General features: G+C 50.7%; 1 protein-coding gene across 5 annotated transcripts in view; it reads left to right on the plus strand.

The window, feature by feature from the left end:
* LOC122389239 (filamin-A-like) overlaps nucleotides 1-14,527 on the plus strand; it is a 119,739-nt gene that overhangs the window by 78,092 nt on the left and 27,120 nt on the right. For 3 of the 5 annotated variants that reach the window (XM_043381077.1, XM_043381078.1, XM_043381075.1), the window contains exons 6-16: nucleotides 120-247; nucleotides 4,522-4,542; nucleotides 7,355-7,493; nucleotides 9,686-9,926; nucleotides 10,872-11,072; nucleotides 11,320-11,457; nucleotides 12,060-12,217; nucleotides 12,836-13,126; nucleotides 13,555-13,662; nucleotides 13,833-13,940; nucleotides 14,287-14,449. In XM_043381077.1, coding sequence (XP_043237012.1) covers nucleotides 120-247; nucleotides 4,522-4,542; nucleotides 7,355-7,493; nucleotides 9,686-9,926; nucleotides 10,872-11,072; nucleotides 11,320-11,457; nucleotides 12,060-12,217; nucleotides 12,836-13,126; nucleotides 13,555-13,662; nucleotides 13,833-13,940; nucleotides 14,287-14,449 — 1,696 coding nt within the window. The remainder of the gene's footprint in view (nucleotides 1-119; nucleotides 248-4,521; nucleotides 4,543-7,354; nucleotides 7,494-9,685; nucleotides 9,927-10,871; nucleotides 11,073-11,319; nucleotides 11,458-12,059; nucleotides 12,218-12,835; nucleotides 13,127-13,554; nucleotides 13,663-13,832; nucleotides 13,941-14,286; nucleotides 14,450-14,527) is intronic. The other 2 variants (XM_043381079.1, XM_043381076.1) reach the window with 1 other exon arrangement.

The raw sequence follows: 14,527 nt of genomic DNA on the forward strand, positions 1-14,527 counted from the left end.
AAAATATCGCCAGACCAGACCAACCGGCATAAATACATTTGGACGCCACGTTATCAGCAGTCTTTTCCAGACCTAACCCTGCCTCCCGAGCTGACACTGGTGTCTCCGCCGTCTTACAGCTGATCCAGCCGGAGGACATGATTGACCCGAACGTGGACGAGCTGTCCATGATGACGTACCTCTCGCAGTACCCCAACGCCAAGCTGAAGGCCGGCGCGCCGCTTCGCGCAAAGACAAACCCAAACAGGTGAGACAGAGTTGAGAGACGATGAACATCCAGTGACCTTCCATGACATCCATTCTCTCACTGGAGAGTCGAGCGATTCTCACCTGACATGCGCTAGTTTGGGAAATAAATCGCCGCTGTTTAGCTGGTGAAAAGTGGCCGAGTCGCTCGGCTAGAGGTTGTTGACAGGCCGTTAAGGCCGGTTCACACGCGCCCGGCATGGCCGATTAGCTGCTCTGTTTCGCTGGTCATTCGGCGCTGGAAGCGGCCGTCCGACATTCCAGGCTGTGTGGAGATGGACGGCCGATGTCGGTACTGTGTGAACAGACCTTTATTGGGGACGTACCAAGGCCTCGTCTAACATGTTAACTGGGGGGGCCAAACCCCCGCAGTCATCGACCTGGCCCCCCCAGTCAGGGCAAAAAGTCACTACTGGGGGGGCCGGCAATAGCCAAAAGGCAAACGAATTTTTATTTCGAGGCGTCAGTGCACATAACAACAAATGCGTAAATGAAACGATGCAATGTGAGCACATTGAAATACCTCATTACCTAGGGCTGTTATGTGTTTATTTTGTTTACCTGAACCATTTTTTTCGCTCAGCAATGCGTTACTTTTCGTCTTTTCAGGCGCCCAACTCCGTGTCCCGGATATTCTTTTTTCATAAATTTAGTCCGAACCTTTTGAATGGAAGCGGATTCACAAGTACAGAGCCCCCGCTAAGCAGAGCTTTGCGTTGGCCCTGCCCTCTACCCTCCGATCGCGCAATTCGTGATCTATGGCAGAATTTAGAGCCCAAAGTTTAACGTATGCACATAGCCGCACACGGCCGGTCCCCTCACTGACTTCGAATGGCTATGGCCTGCCACCAACCGTAACCATGTACTCGCCAGGAGGCTCATAAAGATCGAGCGATGTCGCGCTTCGAACCCGGACTGTTATAACCGAGACGCGTGCCCTCACCACGCGGAGTCCAAGGCTCTACCGGCAACAATTTCTCCTTTAGGTATCAATCTGAATTGTTTCTGTCCTGTTTTGTTTTTGTTTTGTTGGGTTACCGTAAAGTGGGGCTATTTGAGACAGTGGGGCTATTTGAGACAGCATTTAAAATCGCTATAAAATGAAGATCGTTTGATTTTTGTGTGATATTTTTGCTCAGAGAGGTGTGGAATCGAGCAGTATATCGCCTGAGCAAATAATTAACCATAAATTTTAAGTGGTTTTTATTTTATAGCAATTTTAAATACTGTCTCAAATAGCCCCACTGTCTCAAATAGCCCCACCTTACGGTAGGCCCTTTCGGTCCAATTAGACCATTTCAGAGCCGGAAGGATGATAGGAATTAGGGGGAGACATTGGTCTGGGCAGGCACCCTAGTGAGTCGCCGGGGCTGAGCCCGTCCAGGGGACAGGCCACCCAGCCCCAAGGCACTCACTGCACCCGGCTACGGGGTGCGCCCCCTCGGGAGCAGCGGTGCCGCTCCAAGGGAGCAGCCCGCATGAGATAAAGTTGCCTGTCCAGCCCGGAGGGGGGTTGCGGCGTGGAGGAGAAGGATTTCTGTATCCTGAGGATAGAAGCACGGAAAGGTGTGTTTCTGTCCTCGAGGCGTCAATCTCTTGTTTTTGCCTATCGTCGTCTTCGCTATGCGGAGTCCAACTTCTGGCTGGACGGTCACCGGTGTGCGGCTAGAGTAGCTCCTAATCGTAATGAAGCAGGCTCCCATTCTGGGTGGTCGTACGCAGGCGCAGATGCCAGATTGGTGGTCTGTCTATGGGGACGGGAACTCTGACAGCTGGATTATCTACAGAAGTCGGCATGGAGTCCTGGGGGGGGGCAAATGCCAGCCACTTAGGGTCCCAACGGGCCTCAAAGCACTACTACACGGGGTAATCTTCATTTTTGTTTAGTTTATAGCCTCTGACGACCTTAAGGTTGTGTTGAAGATCCACGGCGATTACGGAGAATCCACCTGAGAAGCCATCAGTCTCCAAGTTGATACACAGGCATCTGGTCTGAGGGGGCCCTAGTGGGAAAATACGGTCTCCACTCAGATTGACCATTAACCCTCGCCGGCACAGGCCATTTTGAGTCCTTCGACGGCACAAGGGGGGGTTGGTACGACCCTCCCCCTCGCGTTTGGCCCCTGATTGAGCTAGAGCTTCGCGGAAAAAACGAGCGTGTTGCCCGTCACGAGAGGAAGCCGATGATACCCAATTTTAAGGTCCTAGGTCATCGGGTGACCTTCCAGGTCAGGTCAATGACCCGAAAACCGGGAAAATCGGGACCTGTTAGAAAGTCGTAAAGTGTGGCTGCCATGTGGTTTTCCGGGGTGCTGATCACGAATATCGTGTTAGTTTTGATCAGAGATGATGTCTTTAAGCATTTAGACCAGGTCAGGTCAGGTCAGGTCAACCGGTAGGGGTTGTGACGGGTATTCGTAATACGTGGCAACCGCCTCGGATAGCTTCGTAACATGTTACGAAGGCACCAAAACTACTTCGTAAATGTTCAAATGGTTGCTAAATTCGAATTCAGCTCCAAAAACTAGCCTAGAAACATGTAAAACTCGAAAAAGTGAACCGAGGTCACCCGAGGTCACCAAAGGTCAATGACCTGACCTGACCTTCAGGTGACCTTGACACCCACCCTACTGCATGGGAGCAACATCAAATCACATGTTTGAACGTTTGAAACCACGAAAAGCTTGCAAACGCGCGGCTAATGCGAGCCGACATGAGCCGAACCGCGATTTCGGCCAAACATGGTCACAGAAAAGAGGTCACAGGTCAAAGGTCATTGGGGTCAGGGTCATGAAATTTTCAGGGTAGGTGTAAAATTGATCAATGCGAGGGTACTGAAAGTTTCGTCGCGATCGGCCGCTTTTTACGCGAGTTATTCGCGAAAAACCTTAGGGGGGTTGCATCAACCCCCCCCCCCCTGTGCCGGCGAGGGTTAAAGCCTGGTATAGATCATATAAAACCAGTGTGGGCTACCATAGAGGCCGAAGTACATATAGGTCCAGACGTTGGCATTAGCCCTCAGAGATCGGCATCGAGCGCTCAGAGGGGCCCATCTGAAACCGATGTGGTTCGCAAAACAATATACGAGTATATGCGTGTGGGCCCTCGACATAAGGCTCGGCATGCAAATTCCTTAGACAAGGCACTGCCACTCAATCACACGCTCAACAACGAGAAGTGTGATTATTATTGCCTGATGGGGCAATGTAAGGAGGCTATAAACTAATAGGTATACAAGCATGGGTCGGATGGCCTACTATTTTTTTTTAGTTTTCAAAAAAAAAATATTCATGGTGTCAGGGCTGTGATGAAAAAATAAGTGGTCTAAATCCGGTGAGAAAGCAGGATTTGGGGGTACCCTAGATTTGGCTCCTTCAGTCTCTGGCCCCCCCAGTGAAAATTCCTTAGACGAGGCCCTGGGACGTACCGACGTAGGCCGGGAATCACAGGGTGGATGCATGGATATACGGCAGGCAAGCCGATTTGTCGAGTAGTACTGATGCTTGATATTTCAGGCCAGCTGATGTAACTCAATTATTCACCTCATGCATCGCTTGAACTATCACGTATGTTACTTGGACCTCTAGGCTATACTCCGTAAAGCCGTTTTCACTTCGACTTCCGGCCAGCTGTGACCTATGGTCCGTGACCCGTGCCACCGACGGGGCTCTATTTAGTCCATTGAGTCCACTGCGCCGAGTGGACAGCGGGCCATTGGCCGCTAAATTTCCTTGTGTGCGTGACCTGACCACTGGAGCGTGACGGTCACGGGACGCGGCCCGCCGTGCCGTGCCGGTCTGCTGGGCATACCGGGTGGGTGGTGTGGTGCGCTGGTGTTGGGGTATGGTAAAAGAGAAGGTAGTTTGGGTTGTGGCTCATTCGGTGGGCTAATTGGTGTTTCGATTTTTACAAATTAATCAACTAGTCTGGTGAACCCGCTAAATGTTTGGCAATTTTCAATTCCATTCAGTCCATTTTGTCTGCGCAAAAAAACTTTCTTTGCTTGAGTTCATGGGCAACTGGTGTCTGATAGTAGATGTTTTTGTGAAATATGACAATTATTTCCGTTTAAGGGTCTAGTAATGTCATAGTATTCTTTGACAGCCTGCTATGGAAGTGTTACAAACGATAAAAATCGATCCGATAAATTACTGGCTGCACTCACATGAAATGGACCCAAACTACCTCCATGATTCTGTAAACGAGCCTGTAATTGTTGACCGTACAGCTCTCCCCCGACTGGCCATCTGACATTATGGTGTCGATTTGTTTCAGTCAATCTGCCATCGGTGCCAGGTACAACAGTGTGTTTGTCTGTCTGTGTGTCAGTAGACTAAGTCGTTACCCAACTAACGCCCAGGTTCCCTTTGTGTGCGGTGCTCAACTAAACCGTTTGAGAGTTTGAACTAGTTTGGTCCGAGTGAAGTGGTGAGAGTTGTATTGACATAAACACTAGCTAGTTTATGATTTTATTAACCAACTTATTATACTTACAGCGTAGTGATAATAATATAACACATATTTTTCGTTGTCGTGCTGAGTTTCAGAAAACATCGTTGAAATGGCATGAATGACTTCTTACTCCACCATATCTCCGTTTTGAGGTCGCATAGTTTCCTTCCGACCATGTCTCTTCCGCCGCCTGCCTTTGATATCTGCGCTGGCCGCTGCGTCTTCCGTTCTGGCAGCGTCGTTTTGGCCGAGCAGTGAGCGCCAAACAGTGAAGCCGCGCGGCCCTGGAGGGTGGTGCTGTGTGGGGTGGGGGTGGGGATGGGGGAGGGGGGTCCGTGGTCTGCCAGCGGCACGGAGTACCCCCTCTCCACCCATCCCCTCGGTTGTCCAGACCCGTCCGCTCAGCACAGCCACGATGAGCTGACCGCTGGCCGCTGTCCTTGCTTGGCTGTCTGGAGTGTAGACACGCCTGACCAAGTGGCAAACAAGGACGAGCACGGCCGTCTGAATACATCCAGAGCACGTCCAAAACACTGAGCACGGTCAAGCACGGCCAGAGCACGCCAGAAGCACGACCAAAACTCCCAACCAGACGTGCTGGCTCGTCAGAGCGTCGGAGCGAGACAAACACCTCACGAAGCTGCCAGAGGGCGGCGAGGGCGTGCTGTGGACCAAAGACCTCAGGGGCGAGGGATATGGAGGGGTGGCAGGTGGCCAAAGGTGACGTCCGACCACAAAGACCTGACTCATAGGCTGTGTTCTGTCCCCTAACTTCATCGTCTGGCAGAATTAAGCGGCGTTTGAGTCGACGCCATACTACACCGTTTATATTTCGCGGGGTGAGACTGGTTAATCCAAACGAGACTCGTATCTCATGTCATTCAGGCGTGCCCGTCTGGCAGTCGTTGCCAGGCCGGAGTTTGCGCGCCACAATTAATCCAGCTGGTGAATGACGTCATCGGTGTTCGTTCAGACGGATGACGTCATCAGTGTTCGTTCATATGGTGACGTCATCTGTTGGGTGGCCGTTGGTGGCGGTCGGATCCTGGAGCGGTGGAAGGTCACGGAAAAATTCCAGCCGCCCGGGAGGGGAGGGGATGTGCTGTATCGGCAGGCGACTGGCGGTACGCGACGGACGATGGGTCGGCAGGCGGTACTGGCGGCGGGCAATAGTTCTGTAGGCGGTAGGAGGTGGGCGATGAACGATTGGCGTTGGACGATGGGACGGTGGGTGGTATGCAAGCGCACAGTGGATTGGTGGGTTGATAGACGGTGGGTGGTGATTCAAAGGTTCGTTGTGGTTTTGGTGGGTAGACAGGACTTGCGTCCGGTGGGAAAGTAGCGGTAGCTCAGTCTCAGTGGACGATGAAGGATATATTTGTACGATATGCATTGGGCGATGTGCTGCGATGATGAACGATAAACGATGGGCTGTGGGCTGAGCTCGGAAGCTCGATGGCTTGATAAGTTAAGATGTGGAGCGATGGCGGTTGTAGATTATCTAAGCATCATCTACATATATCATCACACACCATCGGTGTCTCCTTTGCAACAACTTGCACGTCTGGTGCATCCCTTATCAAAAGCGTCGCACCGTTTGAGCAATAAACGCCATCCGTAAAGACGACAAATATTCCGGCGTTGACCGTTGCAGGACCGAGCGTAGCGGGGTCAGTGGAATGTTGCAGAGGGGTGACGACCGCAACTGCCAGCGACGTCGCCGGAACCGTCGCTGCCGTCCGGTGTCTAATGTCCACCCTGCCAAAATTGCAGCTTGCAGACTATAATGGCATAGCATAGGACCGTCTCTGGTGTCGGCTTGCCGTAACTGCATGCTCAGAGGACGTAACCGGCTGGAGAAAAGACTGACTTGTCGCAGACGCACTCAGTAACCTCGCAGATCGACATTCGATATGAGTCGGGGTGTTGTAAAATCTCTGCAGTTCGAGCTGAGATCTAATTCATGTAACCGGCATTTTTGCTGTACTTTGCCGTGTTACTAACCGTCCCTGATAGACGTTAGGCGTTTGTCTTCAATCTCAGCTACGTCAGAAACTACGTTGGGACTTAATTAAGAAACCCGCGCCTTTTTCTCTCAAGCCCGTTACTTTTAATCCATTTGAATTGTGAGTCGATACCGTCTACTTTGAGGTAGATGGGATGAAAGCCATCTTCACTTTATTCCAGTGCCCAGTGAAAGTCTGTCATTCAGTTAATTATAACGTAAACCATGGAGACTTTGGTGTATGTATGTGGTCCGACTTTAGTCTCTCGTCTGTGATGATTTCCTTGAATGGTGCCGGGTCAGCGGTCTCCAGTCGCCTGGGGACACAACCGCTAACCATACAGACGACAGAACCGTTACTGGTTATTATAAACATCTTCTACGGTAGACAGGCTAAATGTTCAAAATAACTACCCTCCGCCAGATACATCTTCATATGTCATCAATTTTCATAATTTCCATCGATATTTTCATGCCAAAGAACTTGCTCAGCAGCCCACGTTGTCGACAGCCCCAGTTGTCAGCAGTTGTCAGTGGCCTCAGCATGCTCCAAGACTTCATGGTTTGATCTGTTGTCTGAGCCCCTGATCCCTTGATTAAGTGACTCCCGACCCCCGTGACCTGACCCCTGACCCCGTGACCTGCCCTCAGGGTTCGCTGCTACGGCCCGGGCGTGGAGCCCACGGGCCCGGTGGTCGGAGCACCCACCTTCTTCACCGTGGAGACGTTCTCGGCCGGTCAGGGCAAGGTCGAGTGCTTCCTGATCCGACCCAACGGTCAGAAGGAGCCGGTGAGTGGCACGGTGGGATGAGAGGATGAGAGATATAGTAGATGGAGAGAGCGAGGGAGGGAGTGTGTAGGTTAGGAAGGAAATAGTAGAAGAAAGGAGGGTAAGGGAAACTTAGTAAAGGAAGAGTACCTTTGCTACGTTTTCTTTTTTAAACGATCATGCTAACATACATATTACATATGTAGACCTCGGCATACAGTGGTCTTTCTGACATATAATTGTTTCGGTGCTTGACTGGAGTGGGTCAGAAATAGAATCCCCCTGAATTCACAGCATTCAGTATTTTTGTATGGTCCGCTATTTTAGTTTAGATATACGAAAGGCGCTCGCGTGACAACAATGAGAGCTCTGGCTTTGCGTGACCTTCGTGTTTTATTCAGATCGTGGATAAATCTGCTACTTATTTCTGGTGCTGTAATTGGGATTCCTTGCCTTATTTTTCGTCTACCGTGTTTGAATCTGACCGTTTCCGACTCAGTAGCTGAATTTGTTGTTTCCGCTGAGTGATACTTGGCCTGATCAATCCGAAACCACATCACCGTTACAATACATCGACTCTGCATGGAAAATTACACTGAATCTAGTCACTTCAATACCACAAGCTCATCCACCACTGACCACACCTTCTCCCCTCTTTTCGCCTAGCTCCGCGCCTCGAACTTCGTGGAACTTTCGTGGGAGTGCCGTGGTGACATTCTGTTCCGGACCGAAACCCTCCTGATTCTGTCCTATCGGTTCCGATTATTACACAACACACCTCCAATAGTCGTAATCGTTTCAACTGCTTCGGTCTTGCTTTCTTGACCTGTTCTTCGCAGTAAGCCCAGTGTAAAGCCCGGTTCACGTGAACGCTTTCCCGTCCCACCCCACCTGCCGAGTGCAGCCCCTCCCCTCCCCCTCCACCGGCCACCAATGCACGTGCTATGCCTGTCAAGCGACGCTGTCTGAGGTGGGGGTGGGAGGGGTCATGTACCGCGTTTGACGAGTGGGGAGGGGGAGGGGAGGGTGGTGAGTGGTGGCGACATCTGTTGCTAGCGGCGGGATGTTGCTGACGGCCCGAGGGCTTGGTTGATTGGAAGGGAAAGCCAGAGCTCCGAACGTGAGCTCGCTGGGGTCCATTTGCGAATTATCTCGCTGAGGTCCTTCGCTCGAGAGGTCATGTTGCTTCGCCACTCGTGAGGGTCAGTTATATCGTCAACATTTTGCCGTCTTACCTCTGCTTCAAAGCAGAGGTAAGACGGCAATACCTTTAAAATAAGTGCGGTTTGGCTGAATAATCATCATTCAACTCTGAATTGACATTTTCATTTAGCTTAGACCTTCGATGAGTGTAAACAAAAGCTGCTTAATGTGTAGCTGTCATTCAAGCAGTTGACGATTCACGGGCCTTTCCCAACCTTGATACCAATCAAACCTCACATAAAGCGAATCACGATGCCATGAACCCATTAGCCTCAGACCGTGGCCTGACTCAGCAGTCGGCAGTGTTATCGTCGGCTGCAGGCTGGCGTCCTCCGCCCTCAGTACGATCGTCATCTCCGTCACGACCGTATGTCGTCCGTGGTGGCCGGGCGCCGTCCCAAATCGTGATCTGAACGTGCGGTCGCTGATGATAAGATTCTCTCGCTGGCTAGTCGAGGAACTAAAAAGGGCGGCTACGTAACGTGAAGGAGTGAAGAAAAAGAGAAAATTTAAAGTAACATTGAGTTTTCAATCTAGTTTAATGCCTTGACTGCCCATTTGGTGGTTTCGTCGTTCTGGCCCTCGCGCCGACAGCTGGCGTTCGTAACCGGCACCTGGCGCTTTGAGCTAACCCTGTGGCGGTTTGCTGCAGACCCGCAGAGAGGTGCCGCCGGCGGCGGGGACGTTTCACCCGTCTGGGCGCCAGTGGGGAGGGGTGGGGGAGGGGGTTTCTGGAGGGATGGTCTTCAGTAGAGTTAATTATATCATGAGGCTTAGGGCTTAGATGTTTGCTTTGGTAGGTGGTTGCAGCAGACATATTGCAGGGAAGAAAGTGAAAATCTAAAATGGGACAATAACGTGAAACAACGTATCACAAATATTATGATATGCACTTCATACTAGCATAGCACGCTCTTCACAGCATCACATGCAACATAACGACGTCAATTACAGTAACTACTGGTAACGAACTGCTTTTGATTTACCTGATATCCCTCTTTTTCCCACAGATCGAGGCTAAGTTCAACAACGACCGTAACCTGACGTACAGCTGCTCGTACACTCCGACCTCGGAGGGCCAGCACCGCGTAATCGTCAAGTTCATCGGCAATGAGATCCCCAAGTCGCCGTTCTCGGTTCAAGTGGAGGGGTACGCCGGAGACCCGAACAAGGTGACTGCCTCTGGGCCCGGCCTGGAGCCGGTCGGCGTCGTCGTCAGCAAGCCCACCTACTTCGACATCTTCACACATGGTGAGAACTTAGGGTAACAGTGGCTCAAGTGTGAGGATAATGTGGTGTTTTTAAAGGGCGTTGGTCGATGGAAATGTCAAAAATGTAACTATTTAAATAGTCAAATAGTTTTGTCGTAACCTCATGCGAGCCAGGGAATCCAGGATGCAAGCTTCCGGCTTTTCGTGGAACTTGGTATACAACTCATAGTATTATCTGACCTGCAATTGTTTTGCTCTGCTGTTTAGATATACCGGCTTGTATTCCTTTTTACCTGTAACCTAACACGTAGCGGTAAGCAAATATATTTCTATTCATGAGTCAAGCCATCGGTTTGTCATGCTTTCGGATACCAACGGTCAGCGCAAAAAGCTGGCGGCATCGCATGTGACATCTCTCGTTTGAATCTTGAAACCGGTCCGTGAGCTTTGAGCGCTGCAGCGTTTATCCAGGAAATCTGAGATAGGCTGCCAGTCCAGTTACGCTAAATACGGGGCGCCGCTGCCGTCGCGGTATGCCGACTGGGGCACGCGCCAGACGTCAACACTAGCTCTGTGTCATTCGGAATGCAACGGTGCGCGATTTGCAGCCCTTCGTGTTATAAGCTAAGCGCTTTGGGGGCCGTGATTTAGCTGTGGTTTTGCTACTGATTGCATAAGCCAGTGAATTCGCCAGCGGACCCGTGAAATAACTTATTCGCCGTTTTTGTTTGCGAAGCGTCTAAAAATGCTGCAGAAAGTGAATCATCTATCGCTTCCTGGCACCAAGTCTGGAAGCTTGCACGTTTCGGGTGCATCAAAAGCACGGGCGGGCACCATCAGCCCAGCCAAGCCTGGAAAGTCGGAAGGGCACACTAGCGATAACTGTCGGTTATGCAGGTATTTCCAGAGTTCAACCCGGAGTTTGCTTGTCGAGCTGTCCTTGACACCAAGCCTGACGCTGACCTCTGTCCGCCTGTGATCACAGACGCCGGCAAGGGCACACCGGAGGTCGTCATCCTGGACCCCAAGGGCAAGCAGAACCCGGCCATGCTGAAGCTGAAGGAGGTGAAGCAGGGTCAGTGGCGCTGCGAGTACCTGGCCGACCAGGTCGGCATGTACTCCATCAACATCTACTTCGCCACCAAGCCGATCCCCAAGAGCCCCTTCGGCGTCAAAGTCAGCCCAGGTGAGGATTGGAGTCGTTATGTGAATCAGACATTATTGTTTATGCTCATAGACTTCCCCAAGACATTAGGAATATATGTAGAGTTACGGAGATAGCTGTCCATGAGAACGTCATTGAAGCATTTCATATTTTTCATATTTTTCATATTTTATTTTTTATGCACTGATTGCTTTCTTCTTTTCTGCGTGAACAATTTTGTCGTGTTCTGCTTGAATTGTAACACTGCTTCTGATTGGTTGCTCCTCAGCTTGCGACCCGCGCCGGGTCAAGGCCACGGGTCGCGGCCTCCAAAACAAGGGCGTGCGCGTGGGTGAGATTGCCGACTTCAAACTGTGGACGGAGGGCGCCGGAGAGGGCGTGCCCAAAGTGCGCATCATCGGCCCAGGTCAGTCCGGAGCTGCTCGTCTTTGTAGAAAGGGGAGATCATGAGAAAGCCTGGATGACCTTGAATGACCTAAGATGAGCGTGAGAATTGTAACGGGGAAGAGAAGTATGGCATTTATGTGGTAACCGCACTTAGATGTTGTGATTATGATAATCAAATACCCTCGAGATGAGCGGATTTGCATGGCAAAATGATAAACCGCAGTAGTCCGTAATTATTGTAATTGTGCTGTGAACTCGACCGTGAGAAAAAAATCGTGCTGTAGTGCATTCACGACAGCTCTTCAGGTCGTAGTTGTTGATTGTGCTTTCTTGGTACCTGTTTGCATAAAATGGCCGGCGATGCTACTTTCAACGAATCCGACAACCATATAAAATATTCAAGGGACCAACTCTGCTGCAGCAGCTGCTGTGTTTGTTATTGTTATTTCTGCTTCTCCTTTTCATCAACCCTGCTCATTCAAATCATGCTTTCCAACCTCCCAGGTGCAACCTCTCGCCCTGATATTCCACCTGGCTTTCCAGACTTCCCTCCCACCTTTTATATTATCTGACCTAACCTGTGACCTCTCACCCGACCTCACCTGTGACCTCTGACTTCAGGCGGTGCCGACGAGCCGGCTGAGCTGCGGAAAGTCAGCGACTTTGTCTACGAGGGCGCCTACTACCCCAAGCGCGAGGGCCGCTACATCGTCATGATCACTTACAGCGGACACGAGATCCCTCGCTCACCGTTCGAGGTTAACGTCGGACCGAAGGGGGTGAGTGGACTCAGGGATGTTTTCTTGGACGTTGACGGTTTTATGCCGTCTGTTCTAATGCTTAGTTCGTTGGTCAGGCCCAACAAATAATTTTCATAATGCTTCCGTTTTATGGCTCTGTTTTTTATGTCTCTTGAAGGAACATTTCCAGGATTGTATTTTTCTTCCAGAATGGCATTCTTGCTAGCCTACAGCCGCCTGGAACTAGATTAGCTTCCTTGTTGTCGATATCAATGGCAGATAGCGTGTTGGTCATTGCCTGTCTGATCGTCATATTGCGTGTACATTATCACGTGAGAACAATGCGTCTGGTTTATAGATGGTCGCGACTGCCATGGAGCTGCGTTATATATGGGGCGTTCTTATTAACGCTTCTGTATTTGGAACAATAGGTAGGGCTGGAATTGCCACTAGCCGTAAAGTAATATGTAATTATAACATATAAATTATCTCGTATCTTCACTGACTCTGCCATTATTACGTCTGTCACATGTAAGCTCAACACAATTATGCTTTTAATGCTCACTCTAAATAGAAGTTATTCACTGCTCAGGCTCACTCATTCCGTTTTCTTCCCATATTTTTCTCATCTAACCCGACCCCCCCCCCCCGTTTCAGGAGTCGCGTATCCGCTGCTACGGCCCCGGACTGAAGGGCGGCGTGGTCGGATCACCGGCCGCCTTCACCGTCGAAACCAACGGCGAGACGGGCGCGCTGGGTTTCAGCGTCGAGGGCCCCTCCCAGGCGCAGATCCAGTGTCATGATAACGGTGACGGCTCGGCAGATGTGACCTACCTTCCGACGGCGCCCGGAGAGTATGCCGTGCATGTGCTCTGTGAGGGAGAGGATATTCCCCAGTCGCCATGGATGGCGCAGGTTATCCCCAAGACCGACTATGATGCCAGCAAGGTGAGCGATTTGACGGGAGATTGATTGCAAACGTAAGGGTCACGGACTGAGAGACTTATTAAATAGAAGTTTTTTTTTTAAATAGAAGGTTTTTAGTTTTGCATTTGTGCTGTGACTGCTAGCAGAGGTCAATATCGTAAAGGAAGTGTTCGTTTTTTGGGACTTCTTGAAATATTAACTTTTCCTCTGTCTATTGTTGTTAAAAGTAACCCAATTTAGACTAAAAACAATATGTATTAATCAGTGATCAGTTTTACAAGTTGAAGCACGCTATGGAGGCGGAAGGTTCTTAGATACGTGACTAGACTAGGGGCTTGTCGAACGACATGGCAATGCGAAGCGCCATCTCCTTTGTTCAACTTATCTCTGCTCAGTGCTCAGCTCCCACAGCTCCTTCACTATGTTTTCGTTCTCGCCGTTGTCGGCAGGTGCGAGTGTTCGGTCCGGGAGTACAGAAGGACGGCGTGAGCGTCAACAAGCCCACCCACTTCACCGTGGACACGACGGCGGCCGGCAGCGCGCCGCTCGATATCTCGGTGAGTTGAAGACCGGGGCACCTGCTGCATTTATCGCTCTAAATATGGGTGTACATGTGAAGGACATAAGGTGTGTGTTCACTGTTCTGAACACACTTCGTCGTAATGATAAATGATCTGAACACACGTTTCTACTATCTATGCTTTTCTGAACTCACTCCTTGTTACAGCTTCTGGACGAGGATCTCCGCGAAGTGCCGATGAAGATCACTGAGAAGTCCCCGGGTGTGTTCCACGTCGAGTACACAATCTCCACCAGCGGAAAACACACCGTCATGGTGCGTATTCCGTCCGCTGTAGTGTTTCCGTGCGGAGGAAGTGGGATTGATCCGTTTGAACGAATTTTGTTATTGGTTGTATTGTGTATGTAAAGATGTGTACATTTGACTCGCGTCTGTGATAGTGGTGAGAGTTATTCATAAGTAGGTTGAAGATGTGCAGGGTTAGAATCGTATTTACCACTTCTGTGTGATAAAATAAGGTACCTACCCAATCTACTGAACTTAGACTCGGTTATTCTACTATCCCTTTATGTCTACCATCCCGGCTAACCGGAACTGTGGCCGCCTCACGTCTTCCACTTCACACCCCTACCAAACCATGACATCCCCTCCCATCTCTCAGGTGAACTTTGGCGGCGTGGCGGTGCCTAACTCTCCGTTCCGAGTGGACGTGACGGCTCCAGTGGACGCCTCCAAGGTTCAGGTGTTCGGCCCGGGTCTGGAGCCGGGTGTGCGGGCTCAGGTGCCCACCCACTTCAACGTGGACGCGAGAGGCGCTGGACCTGGTGGGTAACTAACAGGCTTGCTGGACGTTCCTTAAAGTCTTCGCATTTGAATATATCGGTGGTTGCCTTGTGTTGCGT

This window comes from Amphibalanus amphitrite, unplaced genomic scaffold (assembly GCF_019059575.1).
Source record: "Amphibalanus amphitrite isolate SeventyFive unplaced genomic scaffold, NRLGWU_Aamphi_draft 000350F_arrow, whole genome shotgun sequence".
Classification (NCBI taxonomy): domain Eukaryota; kingdom Metazoa; phylum Arthropoda; class Thecostraca; order Balanomorpha; family Balanidae; genus Amphibalanus; species Amphibalanus amphitrite.